Source organism: Physeter macrocephalus, chromosome 9 (genome assembly GCF_002837175.3).
Source record: "Physeter macrocephalus isolate SW-GA chromosome 9, ASM283717v5, whole genome shotgun sequence".
NCBI classification, from domain to species: Eukaryota; Metazoa; Chordata; class Mammalia; order Artiodactyla; family Physeteridae; genus Physeter; species Physeter macrocephalus.
In genome coordinates, this window is record NC_041222.1 from 1909885 (window position 1) to 1925213 (window position 15329).

The 15329-nt window shown below is 48.0% G+C and overlaps 1 protein-coding gene across 4 annotated transcripts in view; it reads left to right on the forward strand.

Annotated features, from left to right (window-relative positions):
- MAPKAP1 (MAPK associated protein 1) overlaps positions 1-15071 on the forward strand; it is a 232170-nt gene extending 217099 nt beyond the window's left edge. For all 4 annotated transcript variants that reach the window (XM_007102665.3, XM_007102666.3, XM_007102668.3 and 1 more), the window contains 2 exons: positions 8619-8716; positions 14519-15071. In XM_007102665.3, the coding sequence (XP_007102727.1) occupies positions 8619-8716; positions 14519-14644 (224 nt within the window). In that variant the 3' untranslated portion in view covers positions 14645-15071. The remainder of the gene's footprint in view (positions 1-8618; positions 8717-14518) is intronic.
- Positions 15072-15329: the final 258 nt, after the last annotated feature.

Here is a 15329-nt window from a genome sequence, read left to right on the forward strand (position 1 = left end):
ATGGCCGCTGAGCCTGTGCGTCCGGAGCCTGTGCTCCGCAACGGGAGAGGCCACAACAGTGAGAGGCCCGCATACCGCAAAAAAAAAAAAAAAAAAAAAAAAAAAATCCTTAATTTTGCCTCTTGGCTCTCTTAGCCTGTCTGGAAAAGTTTGTTTATCTTGGAGAGTGAGAGCAAAAAGACAAGGGAATCTACCATGTGCCAGGCAGTGTCCCAAGTGCTTTATATGCACTACTTCATTCTTGAAACAACCCTCTGAGGTTTATATACATTTATTGTAGAAGTCTCAGATTGTTGATTTTTATCCTAGGATTACTTAATCTCAGCAACAACTCTGTGAGACAGATATTATTCCCATTTTATAAATGAGGAAACTGGGGCTCAGAGAAGTTATGTGACTTGCCTAAAGTTACATATAAATGGTAACAGAGGTTTATATTCTTCCCTCTGCCACTGACACAAAGCCAAGTCACTTAAACTTCTGTGCTTTTTGGATGGAAGAGTATCCCTAGCCCCAACTCAGTCTGTGAAGTCTTATTTCTCAACAAATTTTAACCATGCTTCGTTATCTGGTTTCTCTTTCTAAAGGATATTAAATGCAGAAAAATAGAAGGTGGAAAAAGAATTACAGAACTTAATAATAAAGACAGTAGGAAGTTAAAACTGACAAGAGTTGAACAAAAATGAAACAAAACAAAAACTGTTAAAAATCAGTCCAAGAACTCAAAAAGCACAGTAGTATGGTAATATGGAACTTATTATAATATGGAACTTAATATTTAGTGGTGATATGTAGAGCCTTTTGCAACTCTGAAGAAATCATGATATTCAGTACTTGTAAAGATGGACATGATAACACGGTATTTATTTTCCTTATACTCTAATACTGGAGGAAAATTTATAATATGGATTTTTTAAAATTTATTTAATTTATTTTTTTATTTTTGGCTGCATTGGGTCTTCGTTGCTGTGTGCAGGCTCTCTCCAGCTGCAGCGAGTGAGGGCTACTCTTCGTTGCGGTGCGCGGGCTTCTCATTGCTGTGGCTTCTCTTGTTGTGGAGCACGGGCTCTAGGCGTGCAGGCTTCAGTAGTTGTGGCACGCGGGCTCAGTAGTTGTGGCACGCGGGCTCAGTAGTTGTGGCTTGCGGGCTGTAGAGCACAGGCTCAGTAGCTGTGATGCATGGGCTTAGTTGCTCCGTGACATGTCGGATCTTCCTGGACCAGGGCTCGAACCCGTGTCCCCTGAATTGACAGGCGGATTCTTAACCACTGTGCCACCAGGGAAGTCCGATTTAATAGTTTTTACACTTCTCAGTTTTAATTTCTAATATAATAAATATTGATAGATATAATCCACATGAACAAAAGCTTTTGGGGCTCCTCAGTAATGTTTAAAAGTGTAAGGGGATTCTGAGACCAAGAAGTTTGACAACTGCTGATTTAGGGTCTTGAAAATCATCTAAAAAGCTTGGACTTTATTCTGAAGACAATAGGAAAAGAAACACTGTAGAGTTTTAAGTAGGAGAGCGATATGACCAGATGTGTGTTACAAAAGGATGACTCCTCTCGGAAGATGTTTGGATCTGAAGAAGACATGACCAAAAGTAGGAAAACCAAGAAGAGGCAACAGACGGTCAGGACCTCAGTGAGGGCTGTGGTCACAGGATGGGAAGGGATGGAAGATGAATATATGAAAACTATTTAGGGGACCAAATGCTTGGAACTTGGTGAGTAGTGAAGCCTCCAGTTGGGCTAACAGACCTTTTGATTTAAGGGGAAATGTAGAATTCAGTTCTGGATGTGCAACACTGCAGACCATATGAAGATGGCAGCTGTACTCACTGGTTGGCTCTGAAAGTCTGGAGAAAAGTCCAAGCCAGATATCTGCTTCGGGATCATCAATATCTGGGTAGTAGTTAAAACCTAAGGGGCAAACCTGACAGAGGAGAAATGGAGTTAAAAGAGATGAGGGTCAAGGACAGGACACCGGGGAAGACCATTATTTAAGAGAAAGATAAAGGACAAGAAGGTCACAAAGGACATATAAGAAACAGATTGACTGGAGAAGTCAGTTGAAAAATCAGTCGACTGTGGCTTCCTGGGAAGAGAGGACTTCAGAAGCATCAGATACAGCTGAGAAGCCAAGCAAAATAAAAGCCGAGAAGTATCTACTGGATCTCTCAACATAGAGGTCGTGGTGACCTTAGCAAGAGTGTTTTCAGTAAATTAGAGGAAGGAGGGAAATCACATTGCCATGGGAGTCTTTATAATCAGAGAGCTTTAATTATGTTTATAGGAAGGCTCCAAAGTGGGGGGGGGGGCGGTGAATGACACAGGCAAAAGTGTAAGTAGATCAGACTCTGTCCCTGCTCCAGAGGTCAAAGAGGTCATTACAGTTACTGGGGCCTCTGCCACCATCGGGGCACTCAAGAAGGAGCACCAGCCTTTGCCGGTTGAATTACATTGAACTGAAGCTCCTACAGGCAGCTGGGAATGCTGCTCACAGTGGAGACCAGACCCGGAGGGGGTTTTCAGCCCAGAGACCAAAGCATCCCAGGCCATCCATTTTCCACTGCAGTGAAGAGTAGCCCCCACTCGCCGCAACTAGAGAAAGCCTGTGCACAGCAACAAAGACCCAATACAGCCAAAAATAAATAATAAATAAATAAATAAAAGTTATTTTAAAAAAAGGGAAATCCAATGAGAGCTCTCCACCCACTTCCAAGCCAGAGGGACCAGAAAAGATCAGACCCTAGAAACCCATTTTTTTAGAAGTATCCATGCCTGATAAAGGAATTCAGAAGGAATCCAAATACTCAGAGATGTTCTTCATAGGCTTATCTATAATACTGGCTATTTTATTAGTAACTTAAATACCCAACGGAAAGATAGTAGCATGAACCGTGGCACACACCTACTTGTTGGAATAAAATACAGCTGTTGAAAAAGATCGTTGTGGAGACTGTGTAGCAACAAGGAAAAGGCTGTGGTAAAATGTTAACAACAAAAATTCTCCCTGAATTTTACTATACAATCTGATTACAACTATGTGAAAACAGACATGTGAGAATGACTAGAAAAGAGACCATGGATGTCATTGTGCTAGGATGTTGGTATTATGGGGGTGGAGTGTGGAAGTTTTTCCTCTGTCTTCTAAATTTCTAGTAATTTTTAAATATATTTTATAATTTTTTAATTGAAAAGGAAAACCAAAAATTTCAAGTTTAATTTTGGCTTTCCTGGCAAGGGGGACACCTGGGGGGTTTTCGACAAAGGTGGGCCTCAGGCTCAGTTTGGAAGTCCCAGATCTGACCAGTCATTGCCAACCACAGTCGGTGCCCGCAGGTCGTTTGGCAGGGAGCCTCTTTTCAAACAACAATCTCTGTTCCATTTGCAGTGGAAATCTGGGAGCACTTCTTTTAGCAGGAGTGTATGCGCTGCTGGCCCTCTGCTTAAGCTGTCCCATCTTGTGATAATAGCAGCTTTTTCTGAATGACCACTCCCCTCAATTGACCAGAAGACCCTGTTTTTTCAGCACAGTCTCTCGTTTAAGTTAAAACTCATAATGCAGATGATAAATTACAGCACGAAAGCTCAAAAGTCTCCGCTTCTGACACCTGTACTGCTAATTAGTTTCTGTTCAGTGTTACATTCCATCTTCTCTGTTTTACTTTGGAAAAAAAATACATAAATGTAAATACATTTTTACATATCCAGACTTCCATTTCAATATTCAGAAGCAGATGTATAGTTTCAGTGCCCTGAGCAAATCTGGTTATGTGACCGGGGCTTAGATGCCACATTTTATACCCCATTATATTGCATTTTATTCCTGCAGCTCTAAAGCAAGTCTGGGCAAAGAAGGCCCAATTAAAAACCAAATCGTCAGAACAATGAGGATATTATCATCAAACATCAGTTCCATCATCACAGTTGTAAGAATGATGGCCACCACCCATTGAGCCCCCGCTGTTTCCAAGTGCCATGTGAGATGCCTGATGGATGCTGTCTCCTCTCGGGCAAACCTTGGCCCCTGGAGGGACAGTGCCTTCGATGGTCCCACCACTAGAACACAGCAGAACTGGATTTCTTCCCAAGTCTCTGACTAGCACTCACACTTTCCCCCTCTGCATCCCAGGCTTTTGTTATGCCTCAATTTCCAAACAATTTAACAACCCAAACAAAATAATTTGGACTAATTGCAATATTAGACTTTGTATTTTCTTTTAAATCATACTGATACACAGGCTTACCTCAGAGATGTTGCAGGTTCGGTTCCAGACCACCACAGTAAAGCAAGTCACACAAATTTTTTGGTTTCCCAATGCATATAAAAGTTACATTTACACTATACTGTAGTCTGTTAAATGTGCAATAACATTATGTCTAAAAAAATAATTTGCACACCTTAATTTAAAAATACTTTATTGCTGAAAAATGCTAACCATCATCTGACAATGCAAGGTTGCCACAGACCTTCAATTTGTAAAAAATCCAGTATCTGCGAACCACAATAAATGAAAGCACCATAAACAAGGCATGCCTGGATCATTTTTCTCAACTGGCATTTTTACAAAGACAGTTTACCCCTATGGCTTACTCATTCCCTGTGAAAGGTGCTGATGTTCTTTGAGTTTCCAAGGGTAACCTGCCCACCTCTGATTCCCTCTAACACCCCAGGACAGATGCCCTGATGGGCTGCAGCTGAGGAGGACATTTGACAACCCCCCCCTTCCTCCTTTACCTGAGGTGAGCCTAGAGGTGCCCGGGGCTGATAAAGGTTTGATAACAGACTTTTCTCACTTTGCGTTCCTATTCTGTTCAGCTGGTGTTGAAATGCCAGTGATTCCTTCCCAGACACCTCTGGTGGAAACTTACCACATAGCATTAAACTACTCGTGTTTATTGATAGATCTGTTTCCAGAAAGAGGTCAATTGTTACACTTTATTATATGGGCTTTGGATGAGGTGAAATTATACAAGTGTGAATTCTGCGTATTAACTCTTCTATTATAAAAGAATTCCCAGGCCCTGCCACTGTTACCTTCTCTATAGTTCTCAAGTCAGTCCCTTTCTCAGCATCCTTTTTACTCCTGTCTAGCTCAAAACTGAATATGCTCCTACCTGGATGACTGTGGCAGCTGGTCCCCCTGCCTCCAGGCCCTGGCGAGCCAGGGTGAATGCCCAAAAGCCCAATTTGACCATTCACTGCCCAGCTTACAGTCCACTAGTGGCTCCCTCAGCTGTTGAATCCAGTGCTCCCAGCCCTTTAGTCTGCCCTGTGTCACAGCACCTCCTGCCCATCCACTGTTCGTGAACCTGTCTGCTCGGAGCCCTGGCTCGGAGGCGTGCTGCCTCTCGCCCCTGTGTGTGTGTGCACGCTCTGTCCTCACTCTGTCGCATCCTTCTCCACCCACCCTTTACCCAGCTGACCCCCCTTCCTCCTCTAAGACTGCTCAGTCCCGCGTCGGCTTCTCCAGGAAGCTGTGTCTCTGGTGGCCCTTCCGCCACCAGTCCAGCCGCCTCCCCTGGGGTCTCCGCAGCATCTCCCCGGGATCACCTTCTTCGTCATGCTCATCATACTTGTCTCTCTCAGTGTTCCCGGTGTTCATTCCTCTGGCCACCCAGCAAAACAGGGATCCCTGGAGCAAGGGGGAAAGCCTCACAGCAAAAACTCTCTCGGAGCGCCTTGGCCCCATGCTCCGTGGCTCCAGCACAAGTGACGGCGTGGCTCTGAGTTAACTAGAGCTCTCCGTCCGAAGTCCTCCCACAGAGCAGGAAGGGGCCGTCTGCTGTAGCTGTCCCACCGCACCGCACCTGGTTACTAGCTGTGTGATAGTCTATCTGTGGCTCTGTAATAGTTGCAAAAGGGCCAAGCTGTTGAATCCTGATACAGGTTCTCCAGGTGGTGTTCTGTCTCCTCTTCCCTCAGTGACGTGAATGCTCTCACTGGAAAGGACAGATAAGTCAGGGGCTTCAGTGAGATGGTCAGGGCTGGAACTCTTCATCACTCTGACTTGCTTCCCTCTTCCTTGGGGGTCTGGTAGGAGTGCTGGGGACAGGCAAAGGACACACACAGCCTCCTGGCTCAGCACAGTACACGGCGGGGGGGGGTGTTTGTAGTCACCTGACCCAAATATGCAGACGTTTCGGACACTCGATGTGGGATGATTAGTTTGTTTTTGTCCTATGATTGGTGTGCAGATGAACCACAGGCCTCCCCTCCGTGAGCCCGTACCATCCAAGGGGATGGTGTGGAGGCTTCCTTCCAGAGGCTCCCAGGCCCCTGCAGACTGCATGTCACGTATGCCATGTGTAGATTTGGCTCTTCCTAAAGAGTGCAGGACAGGTTTTTAATGGTGTCCCAGTTGTTCAGGCGAAACATGCTCTAGTATCTTGAGGTTTTGGTTTTGTTTTGTCAGTGACGAGCGGGAGCAGGTGGTATAGACAGTCCATGAGATCACTTATCAAAGTGGTCAGTGAACCCCGAAGCTTCGGGTCCACAGACCTCCCTAAGACCTTCTGGTCCTTTTTAGCTGCAGGCACCGGTGTCTGTGTCTGTCACGGCCAGGTGTCAGCAGTAAGGCCTCCTGGAGGGGGTGTCTCTGTTTGTCCTTCACAGCCCTGTGACCTTCATAGACGGCTCTGCTTGGTCACAGCATGGCCAACAGAGAGATCTGCATTGTTCTTCCACACAGTGATATCACCATCAAGACTCTGACATTCTGAGCTGAATCCTGTAAAGATAAAAGAATACACACATAGGCTTACGTCCATATGCAGATACATCCATTCATGTGAGATTCACTTCTCAGAAACAAGTAATTTATATATTCACAGAATGATTAGCTTTCAGCTAAGAATTCTAACAGTACCACGATTTTAGAATCGGGCTAAATTTGTCAAGTGACAGAAAGCGAGGTTTTTCAGAAATTATTAGCTAATTTTTTCAATATTGAATTTATAGTCACAAAGAGTATATCATAATGATGTTTCCAGGATAAAATACCAGCAGCTTAACTTTTCTGGCCACAAACGTACAGCATATATCAGTTTATTTTTGAAGATCTGAAGAATTAGCTACTGTAAATAAAGTTTCCAAGAAGATTTCTCCGGGAAAGAGGTGAACTTACGGTAATATGGGTGATATGTTATTAATTAATAACTATGACCAGCCACTGCTTCAATTAAAAGGACAACGGATGAGAAGGCCTAATAGAAAGAATATGCTGAATTTTAATCTCACAAGCACTGAAGTCTGCAGAAAAGACGAGGAGTTGTTTCTGAGGCTGGTAGGAGGAAGCCTCTGGGTAAGAGATGTCACCAGCTGCTCCTTGGTCTGGGAATGTTTACTGAGCTCTGACTACACGTCTCTCTGGAGCAGTGCTCCTTTGGTTGCCAGTAATGGAAACCAACTTCAAAATAGCTTAAGGAGAAAGAGGACTTTCTTGGAGGTCCACAGGAGTCTCCCAGAACCCAAGGACAGCATGAGCGGATGGGCCAGGGAGAGCGTCACATGGGAGTGAGGACGGCGGGCACCTATGTCTCCGCTTAGAGGAGGGAATCTGATTGGCATGTTTGGCCCAAAGGACAGGCACAGGGGGTGCGGGCCCGGCTGCAGGTGGCGTGATACGGTGAGCAGGTTTCTTTGACGGGCCGAGCACTGTGTGGGAGGCCACATGAGAAGCGTGCCTAGAAATGTATCCCACGGAGGTGCCAGTTGAGCTAAAGTACCCAGCATTGGCTGATCTTTTGGAGACAGGATAATGAGAGGGGACATCCCAAGCGTGGGCACGTGGGTATGTGCAATGCCCTGGGCTGGCATGTGGCATCTGAGGGTGGTGAAGTGAGGTGAGGCTAGACCAGGAAGCAGTCCCAGAAATGACAAGGTTGCCCTGAAGGTGGTAGGAAAGGGTTACGAAAGCATCTGGGTCTGGGGGTGGTTTATGTGTTCAGGGGGTCAGACCCCCTGAGTCAGTCTGCTCTGTGACGTGCCAGCTTTCCATGGCAGCCTGTAGAGCAGCCTCTCCACGCCCCCCGCCACCCCCAGTCCACCCATCCTTCCAGGGTGGAAATGACCGGGCCTTGGGTCATTGATGGTCCTTGGGTCAATGATGGGCCTTGGGCCTTCGAAGCAGCGTCCACGCGGATTACATGACCAGGACTCCCCCTCCCAGCAGGAGCCAGGCTACGGAGAACCTTGTAATAGCGTTACTATCGGCCTTCCTCCTTCCTGTTGCTCATTTATTTGACTTTAAGCACAGTTTTTTTTAGAGTAATAATTTGGAGTTAATTGGCCTTCTGCCTTAAAAAAAATACCACCTTTTCCATGCAATTATTATGTAGAAATAGTTCCGTAGAGCTTTCCTAATCTGGTGTCCCTGGAACACCCTCCAGAGTGGAATGGGACCTAACTAGCCGTTTGATCTGTTGTTTATTGACTGCTCTCTCCCCACCTGTGATGAGAAGGTGAACGACTCCTGGGAAGAGTTGCAGCCCTGCAGCCTCCACTTGCTCTCGCTGGAACTGAAATGACAAGGGGAGAGGAGAATATGGGGGGCCTCCCCCAAGGTAATCCGCCAGAGCCCCCTCAACCCTGCCTTTTCTCTCTCCCTCTAGGTCATGCGATATTTAAACTCACGTATCTAAGCAATCACGACTATAAACACCTCTACTTTGAATCTGACGCTGCTACCGTCAATGAAATCGTGCTCAAGGTGAGTGTTCCTTCTCGGCCCAGACCCGGTATATGCAGGACCGGCTCCCCCCCAGCACTGCACGAGGCTCCCGGGCCGGTTTTGCAGGGTCGCTGTACTGCCTACGGGTCACCCAGCTGGTGAGCACCCAGGCCTGGGCCACACCGCAGGTCAGCTGCTCTGCACCTACTTCAGCCAGCCAGGACCCCCTTCAGCTTCCTCCCAGTCCCCCGATAATCCTCCTTCTTCATGTGTTTATTCGTTATTTTTACGTACCATTTATTTCCCTCCAACCCCACTCAGGAGCTCCTTGAGGTTCCTGGAACAGACTCCGAGGAAATTATTGTTATTGTTTGAAGACACCTTAAAGTAATCACGATAATTAACCTGTTCTAAACATACCCGGCTTGATGCTAGAATTATCTGTTACCATATCTCAACAGTGCTCACAGAGCACCTTCTGTGTGCCAGGCTAGTACTCAGGATACTGCAGTGACAGACCCAGTCCCTGCCCGCAGCGAGCTTGTCCTCTTTCAGAGGAGACAGACATTAAGAAAATTACAAAGAGGGACTTCCCTGGTGACGCAGTGGTTAAGAATCCACCTGCCGATGCAGGGGACACGGGTTTGAGCCCTGGTCCGGGAAGATCCCACATGCCGCGGAGCAACTCAGCCTGTGCACCACAACTGCTGAGCCTGCGCTCTAGAGCCCGCGAGCCACAGCTACTGAGCCTGAGTGCCACAACTACTGAAGCCCACACACCTAGAGCCCGTGCTCTGCAACAAGAGAAGCCACTGCAATGAGAAGCCCATGCACCACAATGAAGAGTAGCCCCAGCTCGCCTCAACTAGAGAGGAAGCCCGCACACAGCAACGAAGACCCAACGCAGCCAATAAATATTTTTAAAAGACTGTTAAATAAGTCACAAGGTGCCCATGGGTGTGTAAAGAGTAAACTGACTTGGTACAGGGGGTAGGGAGGCAGGGAGAGCTGAGCCCTGAGGGATGGATGGAAAAGCACCTATTTTACCAGGTGAGGAGAGAGAAAAGGCGTTTCACAGAGAGAGCAGCCTGTGACGGGGCAGAGAAGCAGGGCGGGTGCAGTGTGGCTGCGAGGTTGCACCCAAGCCTGTGTGTCTAGAGCAGAGAGGTTGCAGGGGCCGAGCCACACAGAATCTTGCGAAGTGGGGTCGGACTGAGAAGAGCTCCCGTGGGGTCTCGTTGGTTCAGGAAATAGGGGTCAGGTCACGAGATTCTGTGTCTCTAAGAAGCTCTCAGGTGCTGCGCAGGATGCCGTCTGTGTACCACACTCTGAGTAGCCCTGGACTAGTGATTTTCAGACTCTTCCAAACTGAGAATCTTTTCTCCAAGCCAAATCTTATGTAGAATGACCACATAGAGAAAACAGAACTGCTTTGGCAGAACAGGGCTTAGAGCCAGAGGGGGCTCCTCCACCCCTGGTTGTGTGTGACTCTGACCAGTCACATCACCTCCCTGGGCCTCAGTTTCTCCTCCTGTAAAATAGGGATCATGGTACCTACCCTGCCCTACCCCACCATAAGGCTAATATTAGCTGCTAGAGCAAATATTAAATGGTACGGTGAAGCTACCTAAGTGATTATTCGTTCTCTTCTTAAGAGTAGACGTCGTCAAGTAATAGTAATAAAAATACTAAGACATACTGAGGGGTCACAAAGTGCAGGACCTGGGCCAGGCACTTTACCTGTCCTGTCTCAAGGAACCTTCACACCTCTGTGAGGTAGTGATATACAGTCATTCCCATTTTCTAGATGAAAACTGAGGCTTAGGAAAAAGGTAACTTAGCCAGGGTTGTGACAGGCAGAACCAGAATTTGACCCAGGTTTGGCAGATTCCAGAACTTGTGCTCCTAACCTCCCAGGTGTGCATAGACTTAAGGAGCTGAACAGGAGATTTCAATGAAATGGAATTGTTTCACAGAAACATTTTGAGGCAAAGTCCTCATGGCTTCAAAAGATTTTCAAAAGTAGTAGATGAGAATTAAAAGGATAAAGCTGCTAGGAGGACAGTTTAGAGCCAAGACAGAGTAGCATGGCCAGTGGATGGAAAGCAGAGGGTTCATAGACCACCCCGGATCGGAGCCCCTTGGAACAGGCAGGGGACAGTGCCCGCCTGGAGTGCCTGAAAGCAGCAAGCTAAGAGTTAACCTGCCAGCGCATCCCCCAACGGCCCAGGGAGCGCGTGCCGCACTCGGGGGCCAGGTGGAGAAATATTCCATTACCCCGTCAGAGCTGGCCTTTTTTTTTTTTTTTTAATTTTTTAATTTATTTTATTTTTGGCTGCATTGGGTCTTCATTGCTGCCTGCGGGCTTTCTCTAGTTGCAGCGAGCGAGGGCTACTCTTCATTGCAGTGTGCGAGCTTCTCATTGCGGTGGCTTCTCTTGCTACAGAGCACGGGCTCTAGGCTTGCGGGCTTCAGTAGTTGTGACACGCGGGCCCAGTAGTTGTGGCGCACGAGCTTGCTCCACAGCATGTGGCATCTTCCCGGACCAGGGCTCGAACCCATGTCCCCTGCATTGGCAGGAGGATTCTTAACCACTGTGCCACCAGGGAAGTCCTGGCCTTTTTTTTTTTGTAGCCAGCATTAAAATATTTTACTAGAAGGATTCTAGTAAAATTATAATCCTGTGTTTGACATCAAAATCATTTTCACAACAGCAGATTGATGACAGAAACACGGGTTTATGACTTCAGTGCAAGACTGTGGAAGAGCAAGTGCAGAGAAATCATTTTCCAGGACCAAATGCTCCCTCGAAGCAGATGCTTTTCTGCAAAATCCCCAAGGCCTATCGCCTTCCCTAAAATGTCTGTTTTCATATGAAAATGCTTGTAGAAATATCACATCATGCACAAGACTCCAGGAGAAGTCCCAGCCTGATTTATTTAGAGAGCTAATGATCGCGATCCTGATGGAAGATTAAATTTCACGTCTCCGATCTCTGATTTTTAAAGCAGTTTAAATACTTAGCCCGATCTGCCATTCCCAATGTCTTCGTGGGGCTTTGCACCAACACCAAGTGACTGAGGCCCCACTTGGTAGAAATGTTGCCATCAGAGGTTCTTCTCAGTTTGGTCTTAGACGCAAGTAATACATGTGGTGGTTCTAGAATTGAGGAGTTTCACATAAAATAAGAGCTTTAGACTGAAACTGAACGGAGGAAATAAGGACCAGAGACTAATGTCAAAGAAACTATTACAAGCAGGCAACTCTCCATCAAGTTATTTTTAGCTCGTTGTGTTTTTCCCCATAGGACCCATTTATTGAGCACCAACTGTATACAAGACATTTTATGTACATTATCTCATTTCATCTTCACAACTGCCCTGCCCAGTGTAGACATTATTATCCCCACTTTATAGACGAGGAAAAAGAGGCCCAAGGCCACAGAGCACGTACAGGTGGAGCCTCATCTTGAACCAAGCTGAGGAGTCCCAGACCTGCCCCTTCCCACCCGAGATGGGATTGAGCTAAGCCCTGTGTGGTCCCTAATTCTGCAGGCTTCGAGGTGAATCTCAGAGGAATCATTGGTCTCTTCAAATTGGGTTCTTCTCGTGATCGAGTGATGGAGGCTGTGACTTTATTGACCATGAAAACTCCCTATATTTTTATGCCTTAAGCTGTAAAATGCATTGAAAGTGAAACACTCTACAGTGCATAAAATTGTGCAAGTTTTAAGCCACAGCATATTAACTAGCTAATGGCAGACCAAAGGGCGTTTTTATCTTTTGATTATTACATTAATCTTCCATTAAAATTATCTATGTGATTATCACAAAGCACTGAAGATAATAAGTTTAGGAAATAGTTGGCCTGTTGAGGATCATTTTTAAATGCTTTTGTCAAGTTACATGTGCCAAAAATACACTGAAAACAGTAGATTGGTTGAGTGTGCAAACAGTCGAACCCAAAGGTTGCTCTTATTAACAATGATAAACCTCTTCTTTCCATGCATCGTCTTTAGTGTCCCAAATCGCCACCCGGCCCTGCAGGCCTCATGATTTATTGCTCTCAGCTGGTAACTTGGCGAGGCAGTGGGCCGAGCGCGTCAAGCCTTCTGTACTCACACACCAGCCTTTAACGCCTGCTGCCGGCGACTATCGGAGCAGAACGTCTGGAGGGGATACCGTGGCAGAGCGCCGGCCCCACGCAAGGCGAGGCATCCGCACCGCCTCCCCGGAGCACCTTGGTTCTTTCTCAGTCCACAGAGGCCTCTCCCGCTCCGGGCGCAGGACACGTGGCCCTCAGAGTACAGTCAACGGAGGGGGCGGCTCGTTTCTCTAGCCAGGAAGAGTCAGGGTTCTCGTCGTAACTTTCAGATATTTGAGGTTGAAGAGAAACAGTGTTTGTTCTCAGAAAGGCCCAGCCAGAGGGCAGCTGGGGCAGGGGAAGGAGCCGGGTCTGAGGAGGTGAGGGGGTGGGGGCCTCTGAGGAGGCCCGGGGCCTGGAGAGCTGGTCCAGGTCCTGGCGCGTACTCTTTCTAGCTTTGTGACCTCGAGTAAATGACGTTATCGTTTCTGTGCCTCAGTTTTCTCCTCTGTACAATGGGGATGACAATGGCAGCCATCTCCTAAGGCTGTTGTGAGGGTTAAATGACTCAGTCCTTGAAAAGCACTCCTAACGCTGCTACTGCTGCCACCGCCACCGCCACCCAGCCAGGGGCTCCTCCTCGCACCAGGCGCAGGTCTGATCGCGGCACTGCTGCCCTTCCCTGGCTCCTGCCTGCCTCACCTTGACTGGCCCTAAGCTTCTGCAGTTCATGGACACCCCCTTGCTGTGTTCCACTGCTGTGCCTTGATGCATGCTGGTTCTCCCCACCCCTTGTACACCCCAAACTCCTGTTTGTCTCTCAAAACCCATCTCATCCATCCCCTCCACAAGCCTTCCCTGCCCCACACGTCCCCGATAGTTACCCTCCCCATTCCTTTCTGCTCCTTCTGTATCTGTCCTCACACTTGTTCTGTTGGACACTCACTAGGCCGTGAGGTCCTTGGGACACAGGGACCAAGCCTTAATTGTCCCTGTGCCCCTTGAACCGAACATGGGGGGAGGCTCAGATAAGGCAGGTGCTCAGTGCCAACGGTGATGGTGACAGTGACCACCCAGCATGGGGGGATCTGAAAAGACCCCGAGAGAACCAGGTGAGAGCAGCAGCGTGGAGACCCGGGAGGCAGCTGGCTGTGCCTCCTGCACAGAGTTTCCACGGCACCTTTCCCGGCTTTGACCCTGACCTCTCGGTGATCCGGGCAGCCTGGTTCTCTTCTCTGAGCCTCACTTTCCTTTTTTATCAAATGAGCCGTAGCTACTGGGGTGCTTGTGAGCATTAAAATACCCCAGTTGGAACCTCTGTACCTGCTGGTGGGAGGCTGAACGCAGAGCCTTGTTTTGGTTTGGTTTTCATCCCTGTGACGTCCTTGTCTTTCAGACGAGGGAAGAGGGGGCTCAGAGAAGTTATGTGCGAGCCCAGGGCTGCACGGCAGGCTGGGGGCAGAACCAGGAAGCTCGGTACACAGGCTTCTTCTGGGAGGGACCACGGGCTCTGGAATCAGAAAAGCTCCACCACTGGCTGAAAGGCCTGTACCAGCCTCGTGTCTTCTCCAGGCGTGTTTTCCCGTTGTGCAGTGGGCTCCGGTCCCAGCCTGCGGGGTTGCCGTGATGACTGGACGCCATGCACAGGGGAGCACTGGGCCCGGAGGGTGCCCAGCCCGGGGCAGGGCCCTTCCCTTGCTCTTCCCAGGAGAGCAGAGTGGCTGGCAAGTGACTGGGCTGTGTCGTCTTGCTTTCTAGGTTAACTACATCCTGGAATCACGAGCAAGCACTGCCCGGGCTGACTACTTTGCTCAAAAACAAAGAAAACTGAACAGACGTACAAGCTTCAGCTTCCAGAAGGAAAAGAAATCAGGGCAACAATGACACCGGCCTCCAGCTTCAATCTGTTGCCATAGCTTAGAGCCTGCCTACCAGGGCCAGGTGGCCCTAGAGCCCACCCTGTGTCCTGCAGTCCTCGGGGAGGCCAGCCCCTGGCTCACGAGGACAGGGCTGGTGGGCTCTTGGGGAAGGGGGGGCACCCCCTAGAACAGAGCTGGGGACGTTGCCACGGGACCGAACCCTGAGTGGTAATGGCTTTGATTAGCAGTGCCCGGGGCCGGACGACACCGAGAGGAGCCACAAGCTGCCCAGCCATCTTCACTGCCTGACGGCCCCGCCCGAAGATGTACATAGCCATGCCCAGACATGTCCTTGCAACTTGATCAAATTTCTTAAAACAAACGAAGAACAAAAATGTATGGTTCTTTTTTTTTTTTTCTTCCTTTTAATAAACTCTTTATCATGGTTGGTATGATGGACCATTCTTTGGGGCAGAGGATTGATTACTGTTATTCTCTTTAAAATCTGTTCCCATATTGAACAGGCAGATTGGAAAAGCTATGGCTCGATTTTTCAGAAGAAATGTTTAGGATTTAGCCAATAGTTTTAACTATGCCATTTGTTTAAATGAGTGCATAGCTTTGAGGATAGTATCTTACTAAAGTTAGGAAGGGGACCGAGTGATGCGTGTCCAAGGCTGCGCCATTTTCCCCTTCAGAAGCCTCCTCTC